At 48.5% G+C, this 22,812-nt stretch overlaps 1 protein-coding gene and 1 pseudogene across 1 annotated transcript; both read right to left on the bottom strand.

The window, feature by feature from the left end:
- Window positions 1–286: 286 nt before the first annotated feature.
- On the bottom strand, window positions 287–2,287 carry LOC136545389 (UDP-glycosyltransferase 91C1-like). Its single transcript, XM_066537410.1, has 2 exons — window positions 1,831–2,287; window positions 287–1,384 (listed from the first exon to the last, which is right to left on the bottom strand). The coding sequence occupies exons 1-2, from the start codon at window positions 2,266–2,268 to the stop codon at window positions 389–391; spliced, it is 1,434 nt and encodes a 477-aa protein (XP_066393507.1). The 5' UTR covers window positions 2,269–2,287; the 3' UTR covers window positions 287–388.
- Window positions 2,288–9,905: 7,618 nt separating this feature from the next.
- LOC136543471 (UDP-glycosyltransferase 91C1-like) lies at window positions 9,906–18,373 on the bottom strand (annotated as a pseudogene).
- Between the last annotated feature and the right edge of the window lie 4,439 nt (window positions 18,374–22,812).

Below are 22,812 nucleotides of genomic sequence, written 5' to 3'. Positions count from 1 at the left end.
CACGCAGGGGTGGCCAAGCGAGAGAGAGACGAGAGCAGCAGGGACCAGGGAAGCACGAGAGAGAGGAGCTCGTTGGGCAGGCGGCGCGTGAGGAGCGAAGCGAAGCGAGGCGAGGCGGCTAGGAGTTGATTTTGTTTTTTTTATTTATTTAGGCGAGCGGCGCGTGCCACAGTGAGGTAAAGTTACGGTGCACGTCACGCCACGCGCCCGGAGGGGAGTCGCTAGCGTAGGATGTCCTGTCTATAGCATTACCGTTTTTTTAAAGAAGGGCGCAAGTATTTCATAACAAATGTTCACCAATTTATACTGAATGATACAAGAACCAAACTATTAGAGACAACATTATTCGGACAATACTGAAAGATACACTGAAATAACTGAATAAATCTTATTTGTAGCGCCGCAAATAGTCCACAAGCTCATCCACGTACTGCTCTTGTTTTGCCCTGTCGCCGACTACCTTCTGCATCTCTCTGGCATTGCGCGCGAGCGCCTCGCCCTCTTCCTCCGCCATCACACGCCGCACCGCCGCCGCGACGTCGTCCCTGCGGAACGATCCGTCAGCGTCGTCCCTCGGCACCTCGACGCCGACCCCTCTCGCAGCCATGGCTCGCGCGATGAGGCCCTGGTCCGTTATGAACGGCAGCATCACCAGCGGCAGCCCGAACCGGAAGAGGCTCTCTAAGGTGGAGCCCCAGCCGCAGTGCGTCAGGAACGCGCCCACCGCGGCGTGCGCCAGCACGCGCACCTGCGGCACCCACCCGGCGCGCACCACCCCGCGCCCGGCCACGCAGGCCTCGAACCCGTCCGGAAGCAGCTCGCCGGAGTGGCCAACGGGCGGCCGGACCGCCCAGAAGAAGCGCACGCCGGAGAGCTCCAGCCCGAGCGCTAGTTCATGGACCTGGTCCGCCGTCACCGGAGCCTCGCTCCCGAGCGCCACGTAGATGACGGACCTCTTGGGCTGCTCGTCCAGCCACTGCATGGCGTCAGAGAAGGACCCGTCACCACCGCCACGGGCGTCGTCCTCGTCCTCGGGCAGGAGGAGGCTCGTGGGCACGGCGGGCTTGGCGAAGAGGTCTGTCACGAGCGGGAACAGACGCGGCTCCGCCTCGGGGCAGCTGCGGATGACGATGAGGCAGCAGCTCGGGTGATGCACCTGCCAGAAGCGGTCCACGTCGGACACGCCGGAGGCGTTGGGCTGGAACGCGGCGGCGATCCACTCCGCCTCATGGCGGCGGAAGGACATGGTGGTGGGGAACGGTATCCACGGCGGCTGGACCATGAAGTCCTCCGTCGTCGTGCGTGGTTGCGCCTCGTTCTGCTGCTTCGGACCGACGAAGGCCAAGACGCCTGCCGTGAAGATGAGGAACATGGCGCACGCGATCTGGCGGCGGGCGGCAGGGAGACAAGAAGGAAATTAAGAAAACTAATAGTGTAGCGTTTAGGCTCCGTTTGGCAGGGCTTCTCTATCGGCTTCAGGAGCCGTTTTCTACCAAACGAGGTAAAGTAAAATAGCTTCACCTGTGAAGCCCTTAAAAACATGCCCTTAAGTGATTTGGAGTGGGATGGAGCCAATAAAAGTGGCTTCTCCCGGCTCCTCTTCCAGGCCTCTAAAAACATGCTCTCATAGGGAAACCATTTTGCCAAACGATTTACCAAAACCGCTTCAGCTCCACCGGTAAAACTATTCGTAGAGCTGAAGCAACAAAAAATAGCTTCACTAGTGAAGTAAAGTCCTACCAAACCGAACCTTAATCAGAACAGCACATATCTCTCTCTAATTACTGCTAAAAACAGCATGCTAATATGCTACCGAAAGATATATATCACCTTGTGCTCTTCAACGATTGGCCAAATCCAGTTTTGAGCGAAGTCAAGGATGATCCAGTCGGGCTTCCTCGAGAACGCAGCCGCCTCACCGGCGCCGGCGATGGCACAGCCCTTGGTGACAAGGCGCTCGAAGGGCACGGCGAGACCGTCGAACGCCTTCTTAAGGAGCTCGACCTTCTCCGGCGGGACGTCGGCGGTCGACTCGGCTCCGTCCGGCAGGCCCTCGACCTCCGGCAGGTCCAGCTTGACGACGCGTAGACGCGCTGCGAGCTCCGGCGGGACTGCGCCTAGCCTGGCAGCGTTCCTCGGCGTGGAGACAAAGGTAACGGCGTGGCCGCGCCGCGCCAGCCGCCTGGAGAGATCCAGAAATGGGATCATGTGGCCGAAGGCCAGCCATGGGAACACGACGATGTGGAGAGCTTCTTGGGTGTCCTCCATGGCCAGCCACCAGATAGCTTATTAGCTTGACAGTGCAGATCAAATAATGGTACGGTAGCAGTAACACCTTGATATGATATGAAAGCATGATAGCAAAAGTTTCTTCGACTCAGATTATTTGATGATATAAAATGGTAGATCGTGATCCACGCATATGTGTTTATATATATGTTAAGTTTCATTCAGTCATCTTCGACCTGTGGTTTGATGGGGCTCCGCTGACGCGAGAATCACCTACTATTTGCGGGCTTGCTGACGCTTCTGCTTGGGTCCTTAGTCACTTATAGAATTCAGTATAAATTGATGAACATTTGTTATGAAATACTTGCGCCCTTGTTAAACAAAACATTTGTTTTTCTTGTTTGGTGTATCTTCAATCGTAGTCTGATTTTAATTTTCCGAATAAAAATACTATCTCTATTTTTAAGTATAACTGCAGGGCGAAGCATTAGTAGTCCGACGATGAGCTCTTGGAACGTTCCCAGATCTAAAAACGAGAATAACTATTAATTGGAAATGCTTAGACGTGGGCATCCATCCTGTCGGACGGTGCATCCCACTTCGCTTTGCCCGTCTCTCTTGTAAAAAAAAACAAAAACAAAATTCCTGACACCGCCTCGCGCCGTGTGGCCATCCGCCTGCTCCACTCCACCGTGCCACCGCCACCATCCCTCGCGGGGCTTGGCCCTGTACCCCTCGGTGCCTCCGTCCCATGTAGAGAGGAGGAATCCTCTGCCAAGGTACGCTGCTAGCGATCCCACCGACTGTAGCTGCTGCTGGACCCGGTCGTCGGTGCCTCACCCTCCACCTCCAAGCTCCATGTGCGTGCTCAGTGACTGCAGCGGCGCCTCCGTCCCTGCCGCGCCATGCCATGCTCCTTCCTCCGCCGCGCCCAGGCCAGGCGCCAAGAGAGGGGGCCGTCGCTGGCCAGGCCTAGGCTAGATGCAAAAGCAGTTGGCCGCCCTTTTTTTTGCAATTTAGCCATTTTACATCAAGATTTAACATTTATACCTCTGAACTCAAAAATCCAGATTTGGACCCTTTTCTCAGCGCCATGACCTACAGCGCCGAGATAACAAGTATGGCGCCGAGGCAGGAGACGACGCTGAGATATACTCACGCCGAGGTAGGAGACCAGGGATTGTGTTGCTGATGATGTGGCGCTAACGTGACCAGAACTCGACGTCATAGTTCACGGCACCGACCTCGGCGCTGCGGATCTTGGAGCCGAGGTCGCGTGTCCTCCGACCCTGCGAGGAGCAGTGCAACATGCCTGCTGCTTACTCGTGTTAGTGCAAATGCATGATAAGTTGAAAAGACCTGACATACTGTGCACGGTATGGATCAGCTATATAGGCAAGCTATGATGGGGTCATGTCCTGTCATTAGGGTTGAAAGCGGTCGAACTCGGTCGGGATAACCCCAATATTGTTTTCACTTTTACATTTCAATACGAAAACAAAATCGAATTCGGGAAGGTCGGAAACGAACACGAAAACGAACTAACGGGATATCGAAAACGAACTAATTCGGCCGGGAACATGTCGAACACGGTCGGAATACGAAAAGCAAAATGGAAACACCGGCCCGTAGAACCTAGTTGAGCATGACGACATGCCAACAGTCCGGTACCAACACAACCACACATGGTCATGCACAATTCACTTGTACACATACATTGATACACAAATCACCAATTCACCATGACAATTGATAAATAGGCAACAGGTCTAAATATTTAGAGACATTTGGGCTAGCCAACAGGTTATATTTCAGCAGCACTTTCCATGGCATCTGGATCACTTCCCATGTCTTCTAGTTCCTCAGTTTCCTCTTCATTCCCCTCATTGATTTCTTCGTGCTGCAAGTTGGCAAGTTGCCATTGTGAAGAAAAGCAGTATAACAGTCAGTAAGGATCAATGAAAGGACTAACAACCAGTAAAGATATGCATAATCTAAAATGACCAAATGAAAATATACCGCAAACTTAAGCTTATTAACCATTGCAGTAGACAATGCCTCCACTTCAAGATCACTCACAATTGATCCAACATTTTTAGAATCTGAATACAAAAAGAAAGATATGAAATCAGTCCATTTTTCAAGTGCAAATATAAGTTTGTAACTGAAAAGTATGTACAGAAGTACAGATCATCACCTTTTCTTGCTGCAGCTACCCAATCTTTGGTGCAAATCAATGCCTCTACAATCTCAGGGTCAAGGCGATTACGGTAGGGATCAACAACACGACCAGCAGCACTAAAAGCAGACTTGGATGCAACAGTCGATACTTGTATGGCCATCACATCATGAACAATATGTGTAATGATAGGATAGTCTTCCCTCTTGTCCTTCCACCAAGCTAAGATATCAAACTCACCGGCAATTTTCTGAAGAGGTTCGGCCATGTACTTCTCCAACTCATTTGACTCAACCATACCAGGTTCACTTGCAGAATATAAGAAGTTTTCAAGGTCTTCATCTACATCGCCCATTAATATATCTGTTGCATTACTAGGTCCAGTTCTGCTACTTTTCTTCTTTGATGTTGCATTAGCCGAACTAGCATAAAATTGATACAACTTCTTTATCACACTAACAAACTCATCAAGTTTAACTTGATACTCAACACCATAGAACTTCCTCATGTAGTATTCAATAAGCTTTTTCTTATATCTAGGATCAAGAAAACAAGCTACAGCAAGAGCAATGTTGGACTGCTGCCAATATTTCTCAAACTTTTCATTCATTGCAATTGCCATTGCACTAATTGTGGCATCATCACTAAAGCACCATTCATCAAGCATGAGTTTTATATCACATAAACCTTTGTAAAACAAATTTGCAGTAGGATATGAAGTACCGGACAGAATTTCAGTGAGGTCATAAAATTTCTTGAAGCATTGATAAAGTGTAAATGCCTTGTCCCATTCAGCAGGTGAGGGAGACATTTTGTCATACCTACGACGATTTGCAGACTTCAGCCTCACAAAAGCATGCTTGTAGTACAAAGCATCTCTCAGCATGAGATAGGTAGAATTCCACCTAGTCAACACATCCATTGAGATACCCCTCTTTGTGTCCAATCCAGATTCAGTGGCACGCTTCAAAAGCATTTCCCATTGTAATGGAGATCCTTTCACAGCTAACACAAGTGATTTGATTTTGATAATTGTTGCTGAAATTGCTTTCAACCCATCTCTAGCAACCAAATTGAGGTTATGACAGGCACATCTAACATGAAAAAAAGATCCCATCACAAACTAGAGAGCCATTACCATTATCTTTTAGATCTGAAATTATATCATGAATAGCCACTTCATTGGAACTAGCATTATCTAAAGTCAAGGCAAACAATCTCTTCTCAATGTACCAATTAACCATAACTTCAGTAAATGTTTCTGACAGCTTTGCACCGGTATGCCTTCCTTTCACATTGAAAAAACCAATAATTCTCTTCTGCATACGCCACTCATAATCTACCCAGTAAATTGTGACACACATGTATCCTTTGTTTTGGCATGAGGTCCACATATCCATGGTTGCACTAAAGCGGCACTGCATAGTTTTCAAGTACGCAAACAAAACTTCCTTCTCTTCCAAATATTTATCCATTATTTCTTTCCTAACAGTGATATGTGACTTAATCGGAAAATTAGGACAGAGAGACTTTATGAAATCAACAAGATACTCATGCTCAACTATGTTGAAAGGATATTCATGCATGGTTATTGCCAAATTTAATTTATGCAAACTAACTTCTTGGTCATATTTGTAGGGCTGAACATGAGTAATTTCAGTACCAGGGTCCTTACCAACTTTGAGTTGTTGCTGTCCTCTTACAATACTGTGTTGCGACTTCAAATGGTTCTTAAACCCAGTTGTCCCATGGTTTCCTTCAGCTCTGTACCTTTGCTTGCACTTTGGGAAGTTATAGTATCCCCACAACTGCTCATACTTCTGTCCATTCACCTCTACAACCTCAACTTTCTTTGTAAAGTACTTCCAGATTGCTGATGTGCACCTCTTCCTCCTCTTGCCAGTCAGTTGAGCTTGCTCTTGGTCTTCATCATCCTCTTCATCTTCCTCTAGGTCATCACCCTGTATCTGGACATCTAGATTTGTAATTGGAGTTGCAGCTTCATCACCCTGTATCTAGACATCTGGATTTGTAATTGGAGTTGCACTGCTGCCACTGGTGCCCACATTTGTAGTGCTAGTTTCACTTGGTGTTGAAGAACCCCTTGCAGATGGTAGTGCTGGAGTTCGACTAGAACTAGGACTAGCACTAGGTTTTTGAGATGCAAGCCTTTTACTTGTAGATCCTGATATGAAAAAAGGAAAACATTGCTAAATCATCAACCTGCATGGCTGCATCTAAATGTACAACACTAAGAATCTACAAGCTACTAATTTGCTAGCTATGAATTCCTCGGTACCTAGACAAGGAAGAAGCGGTGGCGTGCCTGATGGTGGCTCCATAAGCCTGCACACACTCTTGGTCTTGGTCCTGCCGCCTCTCGATCCAGAAGGAGTTTCTCCAGTGGGCGCCATTGTCTTCAACGTTGCCGTCAACTTCTCTGGAGTCTGCAGGCGGAGTCGCGGCTTCACGTTGCGGGGAGCCGGCCAGCTGGGGGCGGGGGTGGGGTCGCGTCGAGGGGGGGAGGCGGCCGGCCAGGCCAGGCGGAGGCGGGCAGGGGTGGGGGCGGGGGTGCGTCTCGCGTCAAGCCGTCGAGGGGGGGGCAGCCGCTGGGTAAGAAGTAAACCCTATCTTTGTTTGGCTGGGCCGCTGGCTGCTCGAGTTGTTGGCTGCTCGAGTTGGGCTGGGTAAGAAGTAAATTCAGAATGTCCGCTTTGCGTATACGGGATATCCCGAAATAAAAACGGGATATGCGAAAACGATCGGGATAGGGCCCAAACCGATTTCGAATTTCGTGTCCCGTTTTCCGTACTGATTCCGTTTTTGTCCGAAAATACGAATACAATCGGGTTAAATGTAGAAATCAGGGCAGAACGGAACGGGATATATCCCGACCGTTTTCAACCATACCTGTCATGATGGAATTGATGAAGGCCAAAGTCAAGTATGATTAGCTTTTTGAACTTATCTTTTCTTTCTTTTCTCTCATCTCTCATCTGTTTATGAGTTGATGCAACTACGGTATGGATCAGCTATATAGGCAAGCTATGATGGGGTCATGTCCTGTCATGATGGAATTGATGAAGGCCAAAGTCAAGTATGTCATGTTGTTTCAATATTTCGGTCAAACAACTATGACATAAAATACATAAATAAACTAAACCACTAAAATTAATTAATGTTGACCTTCATATATCATTAATTATAATATTGAACTTATCGTAAATATAAGTTTTTAATGAGCCTGCTCGGCTACGTTTCTTCTGCAGTAGCTTTTGCTAGTTTATTCTAGAGTATTTTGCGGCCACAACTACAACAAAAAATACAGCCAAGCAGACCGAATAGTTTTAAATTATATAAGTTTTTAGGGAAAATTGACTATGTGGCATCGAAAGATTGCAACATCCATAAAATACCATTGAAAGATTTTGGCCCAAGCACTAAAAGTTGGCACCGTGAACTAAAATTAGCACTTCCTCTGATTTTACATACAAGGGGCGTTAGTTCGGCCTAAACTCCAAAAGTGAAATGACCTATTTGCCCTTTCCTTATCTCACACTAGAGAGGAACACACGCACGGGAGGGATCAATTTTTTTTGCAATTTGACCCTTTTTTGAAAAATATTGACATTTACCTCCGTGGACGACGTAAACCAGACTTTAGACCCTTTTCTCGGCGCCATGACTTTTAGCACCGAAGTAACACATCTCGGCGCCATAGGTCACAGCGTCGAGGTAGGAGGTCCAGAATGACATGGCTGGCGATGTGACGCTGACGTGGCCATAGCTCAATGCCACGATTCATGGCGCCGAGCCCGGCGCCGTAAGTCATGGCGCGGAGCTACTGACTAAGTCATTGCACGCGCCCCAATAGAGAGGAGAGGTGCATGGAGACCGGTGACCTGTGTACACGCGCCCAATGGAGAGAGAGAGGAGAGGCGCAAGGAGACCTTTTGCTGCACGCTTTCTTGGGAAGAGAGAGCAGGAGGCACAGGAGTACTGTTACTGCACGCGTATGCACAAGAGAGAGAGTAGAAGGCGCGGGCAGCGCAAGCTGCACTGTACGCGTATGCTGCCACGCACATTAAAATTTTCAACTGCATGCACTCGGCTCTTTTACTTCCCAAAAACATGCAGCGAGAAAACAAAGCGTGCTTTGGCCAGTGATAAATGGGATCAAGAGGGTCAAGATTTCTTGGTCTTTGTGAAAATTTCTTATGTGCCTCTAAAATTAGAATAGAGTGAGTATTATTTACTGTTAAGAGTAGAGAGAGCGAGACAGATCAATCGATGCAAAATGATATATGTATTCCATTGAACAGTGTTGTACATATATATATATATATATATATATATATATATATATATATATATATATATATATATATATATATACAGAGTCCATATGGGCAGTTACAAGTGTGAAAAAGAGAAAGGGGTGAAAAGACACCGAGACGCAGTAAAATGAGGCCATTACTGTAGCACCTGCAGGTTGTGGGCTGGGCTGAGTTTTCATGGTATTGTAGCGGTCGGCCACTGTAGCAATCGCACTTTAGTACCACATTGGAAGTTGAAGAAGAGCTCAACCAAGTTAAAAGCTTGGCCTAGGAGGTGAATAACTCCGGTGATCACTTTTTTTGGGTGAAACGAGGACGAAAACACAGAAGATTTATACGCCTGTCTGACCCATTCACCATGTAGAGTGGGCCTTAGCCGTCTTCCCGGGCCGGGGCGTTATAAATGGTAATCAAAGCCAACTCTCGTGGTTTCACGGTTGCGTATGGTCTGAAAGTCTGGACAAGATGTGCATGGCTCCTATGAGGGCATGACACTTGGGCCGGGGAACTAGAAATAATCTGAGTCCCTGCTCATCTGCTACTGTTCTCCTTCAACTTCCCTTTCTTCTTCCTTGTAGCAAAAACCACTCTCCATTATGGCTCCTCCACCGATCATTGGGCGCCTCCCATAGCGGTGTCGTCGTCGCCAAGCCTATCCCTACTCCTCTCTTCGTCGTGTTAACCTGATGTCATCGGGCCATCGACATGACTCCCACATCCTTCCTTGACTCAATCGCCATCTCCCACCACTCGTGGCCAGCAGTGGTCCCGCCGCTACGCCCCCCACACCCGCCTCCTTCGCCTGGCCGACCTTCGTAAATTAGGTTTTAGAGGTGGCTGGATTTTGGTTTGCCTTCAGAAATTGATTTCTAGGGACAGCTCAATATTCCAATTGTTTTGGGCTCTACTTGTTCCCCCTCTTCCCATCCCATCGTCCGACAGGTGGGAGCAAAAGCGGTCGGCAACTCGGCATCCTTCATCCTTGGCTTGGTTGTAAAATGCGGGGATACCTGAGCTGTGGCAGTGAGTAAGGATATGGGCCAGTAATCATCCACTATTTTAGGGTTACTTCTCTTTGGAACAAGTGCTCCTCTTATTATACGAGACAACTTATTTGGACAATAATGGAAGATTAACACTGAAAGGGCTGAATAAGAATCTTATTTGTAGCGCTGCAAATAGACCACAGGCTCATCCACGTACTGCTCTTGCTTTGCCCTATCACCGACCACCCTCTGCATCTCTCTGGCATTACATGCGAGCGCCTCACCGTCATACTCCACCATCACACGCCGCACCGCCGCCGCGACGTCGTCCCTACGGAACGATCCGTCAGCGTCATCCCTCGGCACCTCTATGCCGACCCTGCTGGCGGCCATGGCTCGCGCGATGAGGCCCTAGTCCACTATGAATGGCAACATCACCAACGGGAGGCCGAACCAGAAGAGGCTGTTGGATATAATATGGGCTTAGCCCATATAATATTTTATAAATCAAATAAAACTCTATGGTACGTAACTTTAAGTGTTGTATGGTTTAATACCATATGGGATTTTGACTGAACGCTGACTCAGCTTATATGGTTGGAAATTATTCATCTAAATTGAGAAGCTAAGAAAAGGATAAAGACGTGACACACGCGCGCGCGCGCCGCAGCTGCCGCTGACTAGGCCGGGTCATGGGTGCGGGCGTAGGCGCGGGCCGGGCCGAGGCCGTGGCCGTGGCTGTGGCGAGGCGATGCAGTCTGGACCTGTACACCGCACCTGCTCCTGAGAGAATCCACATCTCCACAGCCCTATGTCTTCCCCGTTTCGTATCTCTGTGCGCATGGAGTAGCGGGAGAGCAGGTGCCTTCGGAACCCTCGTCCGTGAGGGGTGCGAGGCGATTAGGTTTTTGGGGAGCGATCCGCGACTGCTCATCCAGATCCCATCTCCTTCCCGGTGATTGCCCATGGACCCGAAAGCTGTCTTCTTCCTGGTGATCCGTTCATGGGACTGCACTGCGAACATCTTCCTGCATCGATTGTGGTCTGCGACTTCGAGCAACGCACTATGTCAACTAGTGCGAATGACAAGGAAGATAGAGGGCTGCGGAGATGTGGATTCTCTCGGAAGCAGTTGCGGTGTACAGGTCTAGACTGACGGGGGTTCAGATATATGGCTGTGACAGGGGAAGTAGACGAAGGCCACGGAGAATCCCAGGAGATAGGAAGCGGAAGAGATGGTAACTGACGCAGTCAATTCACCTCCACCATCAAAGAGCGAAACTCCCATGATAATATGGATTTAAGTGGCAAAAGACTAGCCACGCCCGCCCCCTCGCCATGGCCACGGCCACGGCCACGGCCTTGGTCCGGCCTGGCCTGTGCCCGTGCCCACGCCCATGGCTAGGCAGGTAGGTAGGTGGGCGGGCGGGCATGGTTAGTCTTTTGCCACTTAAATCCACATTATCACGGGAGTTTTGCTCTTTGATGGTGGAGGCAAATTGACTGCGTCAGTTACCATCCCTTTCGCTTCCCGTCTCCTGGGATTCTTCGCTGCCTTTGTCTCCTTCCCCTGTCACAGCCATATATCCGTACCCTCGTCAGTCTGGACCCATACACCGCAACCGCTCCCAAGAGAATCCACATCTCCACAGCCCTCTGTCTTCCCCGTCTCGTATGCCTCCAGAACCCTCATCCACGAGAGAACCTTGCACGGGGTGCGCGATGATTAGGTTTTTAAGGAGCAATCTACGACTGCTTGTCCAGATCCCATCTCCTTCACGGTGATTGCCCATGGAACTGCAAGCTGTCTTCTTCCTGGTGATCCGTTCGTGGGACTGCACTACGAACATCTTCCTGCATCGACTGTGGTCCACGCCTTCGAGCAACGCACTGTGTCGACTAGTGCGAATGGAGCCTCCGATGCCCTCGGCATGGACCCTCCACTGGGTACAGTCTAATCTCTATGATTTCTGTACTTTGTGTTTTTTCTATATTCACCAGTATGTTATCTCTGCATGTTGTAGTGTTCATAAGAAATATACACATGCACATATATGTCGTCACAAACTTGCTGATGTCATTTTTCTAGATTAAACTGATAATGAAACTGCCTAAATTCTTAACAATCCAAAAACCTAATGTTAGACAATTTTCTATCAGTGGTTTTGCTGCTGCTTTGAAGCCAAATAATTTTGATGGCAAGAATTTCATGATATGGCATGCCAAGATGGTATTGTGGTTGACTGCGATGAACTGCTTTCACGCTGCACAGGGGAAGCCTGAACAGTTTACTCCTGATGAGGAGAAAAAGTTCTTGGCTGCCAATAACCTATTTCAAGGTGCCGTGATTAGTGCACTTCATCCCAAGTATGAGAAAAACTACATATCTTGCACATTAGGCAAAGAGTTATGGGATGCTCTTGAGGCAAAGTTTGGGGTTTCTAATGCTGGCAGTGAGCTGTACCTTATGGAGCAGTTGTATAACTACAAAATGGTTGAAAACCGTTCTGTGGTCGAACAGGCTCATGAGATACAGGCGCTAGCAAAGGAACTGGAACATTTCCCATGTTTGTTGCCCGACAAGTTTGTGGCCGGCGGTATAATCGCTAAGCTGCCACCTTCTTAGAGGAATTTTGCTACTTCTCTAAAACACAAGAGACAAGAATTTAGCGTGGCTGAGCTTATTGGATCTCTTGATGTTGAGGAGAGGGCGAGAGCAAAAGACAATCGTGAAAAAGGAGTTGAGTCTTCCGCCGCCAATATGGTGCAGAAGAAAAACTCATTTGCATCTCGTAATAAAAAGAAGAAGAACATGCAAGAGAACAACAATGCAAAGCCAAAGCAAACTGCATAGTTTAAGAAGAAAAACAACAAGAAAGGTGGAGGTTGCTTTGTTTGCGGGAGTGATGAGCATTGGGCAAGTGCGTGCCCAGACCACAAATATAAGCAAGAAAAGAAATCGGCAAACATGGTCATTAGCGAGACTGGAGGAGGAACATCTGGGTATGGTAATTATTTACCCTTTGTTCTTTCAGTTTGTCTTTCACCTAAGTGGTGGATGGACAGCGGTGCTAATATTCATGTGTGTGCTAATGTTTCTTTATTTATTTCCTATTAGGCCGGCAGTAGTGGAGCCTTGCTGATGGGAAACGGTTCGCATGCGTGTGTTCTTGGTGCTGGTACGGTCATTCTGAAGTTTACTTCGGAAAAGATGGTGCTATTAAAGAACATGCAGCATGTCCTCTCCATCAAAAAGAACCTTGTTAGTGCTTCTTAGATGTGTCGCGATGGCTTTAAAATTGTGCTTGAGTCCAATAAATGTGTTGTGTCGAGACATGAAACATTTGTTGGAAAAGGTTATGATTGCGGAGGCTTGTTCCACTTATCTTTGCTTGATGATGTGTGTAATAAAGTGGTGAACAATGTTAATGTTTCAGATGAGTCAAATATATGGCATTCACGACTTTGTCACATTAATTTTGGCTGTCTCACGTGGCTTGCAAATCTGAATTTAATCCTGAAATTTAACTTAGTCAAAGATTCTAAGTGCCAGGTGTGTGTGCAATCGAAGCAACCGCGCAAGCCTCACAAGGCTGCTGAGGCGAGGAACTTGGCACCAATAGAACTCGTTCATTCTAATTTATGCGAAATGAATGGCAAATTGACTAAAGGTGGTAGACGATACTTCATGACTTTTATAGATGATTGCACTAGATTTTGCTATGTGTATTTGCTGAAAACAAAAGATGAAGCGTTGCATTATTTTACGGTCTATAAAGCTGAGGTAGAAAATCAACTTGAGAAGAAAATCAAGCATTTACGGTCCGATCGTGGGGGAGAATATTTCTCAAATGAATTTTCTGAGTTTTGCACGGTGCATGGAATTATTCATGAGAGGACGCCACCATACTCACCACAGTCCAATGGGATTGCAGAGAGAAAGAACCGTACTCTAACTGATTTGGTTAATGCCATGTTGGAGACTACGGGACTATCTAAGGAATAGTGGGGTGAGGCTATATTGACAGCGTGTCATGTCCTAAATAGAGTGCCCACAAAGAACAAAGAAATCACACCATTCGAGGAATGGGAGAAGAGATTAAATCTCTCTTACCTGTGAACTTGGGGTTGTTTGGCAAAGGTGAATGTGCCAATAAACAAAAAGCGAAAGCTTGGACCAAAGACTATTGATGGTGTCTTTCTTGGTTATGCTATTCACAGCGTGGGTTATATATTTTAATTATAAACTCTAGTGTTCCTGAGATGGCTGTTGATACAATCATGAAATCTAGAGACACTACATTTTTTTGAGAATAAGTTTCTCATGAAAAATGCACCTAGTACAACTGGTCATGAATTTATAATTCCCCATGAGCATGAAAATTTTATTCCGATAGAACAAATTGAGGAACCCTATGTGCAAAATCCTGAGGAGGATGACACTATAGTCACCAGGAAAAGCAAGAGACAGAGGATTTTAAAGTCTTTTGGTGATGACTATATTGTGTACCTTATGAATGACACACCAACGACCATTGAAGAGGCATATTCCTCTCCTGATGCTGACTTATGGAAGGAAGCAGTACGGAGTGAGATGGATTCTGTTATGTCTAATGGAACTTGGGAAATTGTTGATCGTCCCTATGGGTGCAAGCCTATAGGGTGCAAATGGGTGTTCAAGAAAAAGCTTAGGCCTAATGATACTATTGAGAAGTACAAGGCAAGGCTTGTGGCCAAGGGTTATACTCAAAAGGAGGGTGAGGATTTCTTTGATACTTATTCATCGGTTGCCCGATTGACCACAATTCGAGTTTTGCTTTCCCTGGCAGCCTCTTATGGTCTTATTGTTCATCAAATGGACGTTAAGACAGCTTTCCTAAATGGAGAGTTGGAGGAGGAGATCTATATGGATCAGCCTGATGGGTTTGTAGCAATTGGTCAAGAAGGCAAGGTGTGTAAATTATTGGCATGAGAAGTTTGACAGAACTTTAACATCTGCTGGCTTTGTTGTGAATGAAGCTAACAAATGTGTATACTATCGGTATGGTGAGGGTGAAGGAGTCATTTTGTGCTTATATGTCGATGACATACTGATCTTTGGATCCAGCCTCAAAGTGATCGAGGAGGTGAAGGAATTTCTATCTAAAAATTTTGAGATGAAAGATTTGGGAGAGGCTGATGTTATTCTTAATATCAAGCTTCTAAGAGAAGGTGATGGTGGGGCAACTCTGTTACAAACCCACTATGTGGAAAAGATGCTAAGTCACTTTGGGTTCAGTGACTGTGCACCTGCTCCTACACCTTATGACCCTAGCGTGCTATTGAGGAAAAATTGGAGAATAGCAAGGGATCAGTTGAGATATTCCCAGATCATTGGTTTGCTTATGTATCTTGCTAGTGCAACAAGGTCTGACATCTCATTTGTTGTGTGCAAACTGAGCCGGTTTGTGTCAAACCTAGGAGATGATCACTAACGAGCTCTTGAGAGAGTGATGCGCTACCTAAAAGGGACCATGAGCTATGGTATTTGTTATACCGGACATCTGAAAGTGCTGAAAGGCTATTGTGATGCCAACTAGATTTCTAATGCTGATGAGCTTTATACCACAAGTGGATATGTGTTTTTGCTTGGAGGTGGTGCTGTTTCCTGGAAGTCTTTCAAGCAGACTATCTTAACAAAGTCTACAATGTAAGCAGAACTCACAGCATTAGACACTGCTGGATCTGAGGCTAAGTGGCTTCGTGATCTCCTTATGGATTTACCGGTTGTTGAGAAACCCATACCAGCTATTTCTATGAACTGCGATAACTAGACTGTGATTACAAAGGTTAACAGTTCCAAGGATAACATGAAGTCCACAAGGTATGTTAAGAGATGACTAAAATCTATTAGAAAATTGAGAAACTCTGGAGTAATAGCGTTGGACTATGTCCACACATCTAACAATCTGACAGATCAGTTCACTAAGGGTCTATCACGCAATATGATAGAAAGTGCATCGAGAGAGATGGGTTTAAGACCCACTTGAAATTTACTATAGTGGTAATCTGTCCTATGTGATCGGAGATCCCGTGAAGTAGGACGGTGAAACAAGCTAGTAGTAAATTATGAGGAAAGATCCTTAGTAAGACTCATTTCTAATGCATATCTTTCCTTTCTATAAGGCAGGCTGGCTTTTGCCTTAATGCGTTCCAAGTGGCTTGTCAAAGCAAAGATATTGTCCTATAGAATATCTTTTGAGGAACACACCTATATGAGTCAGACTGCTGGTCATAGTCTATGAGATTTGGGTGATCTCTAAATACTCATGAAAGGCACTGAAGTGTGACTTATATGCTTCAAATAGAGGGGATACCTTTTGCTGCCCAATATCAGCTAAGGACTTTAGTGACATTCACCTCACACAAAATTATCAATTCAAGGCTTAGTCCATTGTTCAGTTGTGACTGAGTGAAACTATTATTCTAGATGGATGTTCAACTTAACAGTCTCCATCGAAACACTGGTATATAAAAGAAATGTGGTTTTGAGACTACTTTGTTACAAACCCTAGAGTTTGATGGGGATTGTTGGATATAATATGGGCTTGGCCCATATAATATTTAATAAATCAAATAAAACTCTATGGTACATAACATTAAGTGTTGTATGGCTTAATACCATACGGGATTTTGACTGAACGCTGACTCAGCTTATATGGTTGGAAATTATTCATCTAAATTGAGAAGCTGAGAAAAGGATAAAGGCGTGCCACACGCGCGCGCACGCTGCCGCCACCGATGGCCTGGCCAGGCCATGGGCGAGGCAGGCGGGCGACCTGTCTTTTGCCACTTAAATCTACATTATCACGGGAGTTTCGCTCTTTGATGGTGGAGGCGGTCTGGACCCGTACACCGCAACCGCTCCCGAGAGAATCCACATCTCCATAGCCCTCTGTCTTCCCCGTCCCGTGTGCCTCTAGAACCCTCGTCCACGAGAGAACCTTGCATGGGGTGCGCGGTGATTAGGTTTTTGGGGAGCGATCTGTGACTGCTCATCCAGATCCCGTCTCCTTCCCGGTGATTGCCCACGGAACCGCAAGCTGTCTTCTTCCTAGTGATCCATTCATGGGACTGCACTGTGAACATCTTCCTGCATCAACTGTGGTCCACAACTTCGAGCAACGCACAATGTCAACTAGTGCGAATGGAGCCTCCGATGTCCTCGGCATAGGACCCTCCGCTGGGTACAGTCTAATCTCTATGATTTCTGTACTTTGTGTTTTTACTATATTCACCAGTATATTATCTCTGCATGCTGTAGTGTTCATAAGAAATACACATATGCACATATATGTCATCATAAACTTGCTGATGTTATTTTTCTGGATTAAACTAATAATAAAATTGCCGAAATTCATAGCAGAGGCTATCCACGGTGGAGCCCCAGCCGCAGTGCGTGAGGAATGCGCCCACCGCGGCGTGCGCTAGCACGTGCACCTATGGCACCCACCCGGCACGCACCACCCCGTGCCCCACCATGCAGGCCTAGAACTAGTCCAGCAGCAGCGCGCTGGAGTGGCTGACGGGCTGCCGGACCGCCCAGAGGAAGCGCGCGTCGGAGAGCTCTAGCCTGAGCGCCAGCTCCCGGACCTGGTCCGCCATCACCGGCGCCTTGCTCCCGAGCACCACATAGATGGCGGATTGCTTGGGCTGCTCATCAAGCCACCGCATGGCATTAGAGAAGGACTCGTCACCGTCATCACCGCCCCGGGTGTCGTCGTCGTCGTCCTCGTCCTTGGGCATCAGGAGGTACACAGGGACGACGGGCTTGGCGAAGAGGTCTATCACGTGTTGGAACAGACGCGGCTCTGCCTCGAGGCAGCTACGATGGACGATGAGGCGGCAGCTCGTGTGGTGCAGCTGCTAGAAGTGGTCCGTGTCGGACACGCCGGAGGCGTTGGGCTAGAACGCGGTGGCGATCCACTTTGCCTCGTGGCAGCGGAAGGACATGGTGGTCGAGAATGGTATCCACGGCGGCTGGACCATGAAGTCCTCCGTCGTTGTGCGTGGTTGCGCCTCGTTCTGCTGCTTCATGCCGACGAAGGCCAAGATGCCTACCAGGAAGATGAGCAACATGGCGCACGCGATCTTGCGGTGGCGGGGCAGACAAGAAGGAAATTAAGAAAACTAATTAATATCACATTGTTACCGAAATATATATATCACCTTGTGCTCTTCAGCAATTCACCAAATCTAGTTTTGAGCGAAGTCGGGGATGATCCAGTCGGGCTTCCTCGAGAAGGCGGTAGCCTCACCGGCGGTAGTAGCACAGCCCTCGGTGACAAGGCGCTCAAACGGCGCGGCGATACCGTTGAACGCCTTCTTAAGGAATTCGACCTTCTCCGGCGGGCGTCGGCCATTGACTCGGCGCCTTCGGGGATTCCCTCGACGGCCGGCAGGTCTAGCTTGACGACGCGTAGACACGCTGCGAGCTCTGGCTGGACTGTGCCCAGCCTAGGAGCGTTCCTCGGCATGGAGACAAAGGTGATGGCTTGTCCGCGCCGTGCCAGCCGCTTGGAAAGATCCAGGAATGGGATCATGTGGCCGAAGGCTAGCCATGGGAACACGACGATGTGGAGAGCTTCTTGGGTGTCCTCCATGGCTAGCCACCAGATAGCTTATTAGCTTGACAGTGTAGATGAAATAATGGTACGATAGCAGTAACACCCTGATATGATATGAAAGCATGATAGCAAAAGTTTCTTCCACTCAGATTATTTCATGATATAAAATGCCTGAACCATGTGTTTCCCGTCAAGCACCCATACAAAGACTACGCCCACATGAAGCAGTTCCTGTCTGGTGGCTCCAATAAGGGGGAGCATAGGAAGGAGCCCAAGCCGACGGCAGACGACGCCGAGGGGAAGGACAATGGCTTTCCGACACCGGATGGCTACCTCATGATCTTTGGAGAGTCGGCAGCCTACAACTCCAAGCGCCGCTAGAAGCTTGGGCGCCATGAGGTCTATACGGCCAAGCCAACCGCGCCTTTCTTCCTCTGATGGTTGGAGTCTGCCATCACCTTTGATCAAACCGACCACCTGGAAAACATCCCACAGCTAGGAAGATACCCGCTCGTGGTCGACCCGATCATCGGCACGAAGCGGCTCACCAAGGTGTTGATGGATGGAGGCAGCGGCCTCAACATCATGTATGTTGAGACACTCGACGCCAAGGGCATCGACTGATCACACATCCATCCAACCGGGGTGCCTTTCCATGGCATTGTGCGTAGAAAGCAGGCCGTGCCGCTCAGGTAGATCGATCTACCCATCACCTTTGGGAATCCGACCAATTATAGGACAGAGACCCTTACCTTCGAGGTGGTCGGGTTCCATGGGACCTACCACGCCATCCTGGGATGTCCATGCTATGTGAAGTTCATGGCCATCCCCAACTATACCTATCTAAAGTTAAAGATGTCGGGTCTGCACGGGGTCATCACCGTCGACACCCCCTTCTAGCGTGCCTACGAGTGCGAGGTCGAATGTTGCAAACATGCCACGACGATTGTCGCCTCTAAAGAGCCCGCAGCCATCAGGGAGGAGATCGTCGAAGAAGCACCCGACCCCAAGCGGTCGGCTAGGTCTTTGGAGCCTATGGAGAGCGCCAAGGAGGTCCTCATAGACCCCAATAGCTCTGAGGGCAAAGTGGTGCGCATCGGCACCACGCTTTCCTCCAAATAGAAAAGCGCACTCGTCGACTTCCTCCTCGCCAACAGAGACATCTTTGCATGGTGATCCTCGGACATGCCAGGCATTCTAAGAGAAGTCACCGAGCATGCCTTAAAAATCAGGCCAGGCTCCAAGCCAGTGAAGAAGCGCCTATGTCACTTCGATGAGGAGAAACATAGGGCGATCGGTGAGGAGATTGTGAAGCTTTTGGCGACCGGGTTTATCAAGAAGGTGTATCACCCTGAGTGGTTAGCCAATCATATTCTTGTAAGAAAAAAGAGTGGGAAATGGAGAATGTGTGTTGACTACACGGGTCTCAACAAAGCATGTCCAAAGGATTTGTTTCCTTTGCGGCGCATAGACCAAGTTGTCAACTCAACCTCAGGGTGTGAAACCCTTTGCTTCGTTGATGCGTACTCCGGGTACCATCAAACCACGATGAAAGAGTCCGACCAGCTCGTTATGTCTTTCATCACCCCGTTCAGATCGTTCTACTATGTCACAATACCGTTCGGTCTAAAAACACAGGGGCTACGTATCAGCGTTGTATGCTCAAGTGTTTTGGGGACCTCATCGGACAAACTATTGAGGCCTATATAGACGACATCGTTGTCAAGTCCAAAAAGGCTGACCAGGTCATAGCCGACCTAGAACATACCTTCACGAAACTCCGAGCAAACAGCATCAAACTCAAACCCGAGAAATGCATTTTCAGGGTCCCGAGGGGTATGCTGTTGGGTTTTATCTTCTCCGAGCGCGGCATCGAAGCCGACCCAGAGAAGATCTCGACCATCAATAGGATGGGCCCGATTCAAAATATAAAGGGGGTACAGCGAGTTATAGGGTGCCTCGTTGCGCTCAGCCGCTTTATCTCGCGCCTTGGCGAACGAGGCCTCCCCCTCTATCGTCTTTTAAAGAAAGCCAACCGTTTCGAATGGACGCCCGAGGCCTAGGAGGCACTTGACAAGGTCAAGCAACTCCTGATGAAGGCCCTATCCTAGTCCCTCCAACCAACAAGGAACCGCTCTTGCTCTACATTATGGCCACCACGCAAATGGTCAACGCCACCTTGGTGGTAGAGTGGGAAGAAGAGGGACACACCTTCAAAGTACAGCATCCTATGTACTTCGTTAGCGAGGTCTTGTCCAATTCCAAGACTCGGTACCCCCAAATCTAGAAACTCCTGTATGCCGTCCTGACCGATAAGAGGAAGTTGCGTCACTACTTCGAATCGCACCCGGTGATGGTCGTGACGTCCTTCCCTCTTGGCAAGGTCATCCAAAACCAAGATGCCACATGAAGAATTGCGAAGTGGGCACTCGAGCTGATGGGTTAGGGCATTTCGTATGCCCCTCGGACGGCCATCAAGTCCCAAGTGCTGGCTGATTTCATCGCAGAATGGACCGAGATCCAAATCTTGCCAGCAGCCATCGACCAAGAGTACTGGACAATGTACTTCGATGGATCACTGATGAAGAAAGGCACCGATGTGGGGTTGGTCTTTGTTTTGCCCCTCAAGGTACGCATGAGGTACATGGTCTGCATCCATTTCTCTACCTCCGACAATGTGGCCGAGTATGAGGCACTCATCAACGGCCTATGCTTCGCCGTCGAGTTGGGCATTCGACAGCTTGACGTCCGGGGCGACTCTCAGCTGGTCATCGACCAAGTCATGAAGGAGTCAAGCTGTCGCAACGCCAAGATGGCTGCGTATTGCCAAGAAGTCCGCCAACTAGAAGACAAGTTTGATGGCCTCGAACTCAACCACATCCCAAGATGGCTCAACGAGGTGGCTGACACGCTGGCAAAAATTGCGTCCGGCTGAGGGCTGGTGCTGACGGGCATCTTCGCCAGCAATTAGTACAAGCCCTCAGTCCGCTATGAGGAGCCAGAACAGACCGGTGATGGGCCACCTACCCTGGGCTCAGGGGCTAACCGACTGTCAGCTCCTTTCGACCCCGAAGTCATGGAGCTTCACAAAAATCCAGCGGAGAGCCCGAACCTCTAGCCGAATGGAGGACACCTTACCTCAACTACCTCCTCCATGAGGCGCTTCCGATGGACAAGATGGAGGCTCGGCGGCTCGCACGTCATGCCAAGGCCTTTGTCATCATTTAGGGTGAGCTCTACAAGCGAAGCCACACAGGGATCATGTAGTGCTACATCCCCATCGAACAAGGAAAGCAGTTGTTGAGGGATATCCACGATGGGGTTTGCGGGCACCATGCCACAGCTAGGACCCTGGTCGGAAATGCGTTCCAATAGGGCTTCTACTGGCCGACCATAGTAGCTAATGCTGAACAGATCATGCACACCTGCAAAGGGTGCCCATACTATGCTCGATAGACTCACCTGCCAGCCCAAGCGCTCCAAACGATCCCCATCACGTGGCCATTCGCAGTCTAGGGGCTCGATATGGTCGGACCTCTCAAGAGAGCGCCCGGGGGCTATACGCACTTGCTTGTCACCATAGACAAGTTTACAAAGTGAATAGAGGCTCGGCCGATCTCCGTGATCAAGTCCGAGCAAGCCATGTCATTCTTCCTTGACATTGTCCATCGCTTTGGAGTCCCAAACTCCATTATCACGAACAACGACACATAGTTCACCGGGAAAAAGTTCCTCTGATTCTGCGATGAATACCACATCCATGTTGATTGGGCCGCCGTGGTGCATCCCCATAGAATAGGTAGGTCGAGCGCGTGAATGACATGGTCCTACAAGGCCTCAAGCCTAGGATCTTTAATAGGTTGAACAAGTTTGGTGGACGATGGGTCACGGAGCTTCTTGCGGTGCTCTAGAGCTTGAGGACGACCCCCAATCGGGCGACCAACTACACACCCTTCTTCATGGTCTATGGTTCCGAGGCTATCCTCCCAACTAACCTTGACTATGGAGTGCCGAGGGTTAGGGCGTACAACGAGCCAGGAGCCAAGGCGTCCCCCGAGGATGCCATGATCATCTCGATGAAGTGCGTGACGTTGCCCTCTTCCGCTCGGCCAAGTACCAGCAAATGTTGCGTCAGTACCATAGCCATCGGGTGTAGGGTCAGGCCTTCAACATCAGGGACATGGTGCTTCGCCTCATCCAAAGCAACAAGAACCTCCACAAGCTCTCTCTGCCATGGGAGGGACCGTACGTCACCGCGAAGGTGCTCCGACCGGGCACCTACAAGCTCAAGACCGTCGATGGCAAAGTCTTCGTCAACTCCTAGAACATCGAGCAGCTACGTTGCTTTTACCCCTAATCTATGCATATGCTTATGAAAATTAAGAATGATGTTTCTAAAATAAAAAAAAACACTTTCTCTTATCGATTTAGCTATCGTCTCCTCGATCTTTAGTGACACCCGACCCTAGCAACGG

This window comes from Miscanthus floridulus, chromosome 3 (assembly GCF_019320115.1).
Source record: "Miscanthus floridulus cultivar M001 chromosome 3, ASM1932011v1, whole genome shotgun sequence".
Lineage (NCBI taxonomy): Eukaryota > Viridiplantae > Streptophyta > Magnoliopsida > Poales > Poaceae > Miscanthus > Miscanthus floridulus.
This window is presented reverse-complemented; position numbering and strand designations above follow the sequence as displayed.

Excerpts from the sequence above, each read along its gene's own strand:
- LOC136545389 (XM_066537410.1), bottom strand. The coding sequence starts at position 2,268 with ATGGAGGACACCCAAGAAGCTCTCCACATCGTCGTGTTCCCATGGCTG. Across the intron at positions 1,385-1,830 it reads CAATCGTTGAAGAGCACAAG|ATCGCGTGCGCCATGTTCCT; the intron begins GTGATATATATC and ends GCCCGCCGCCAG.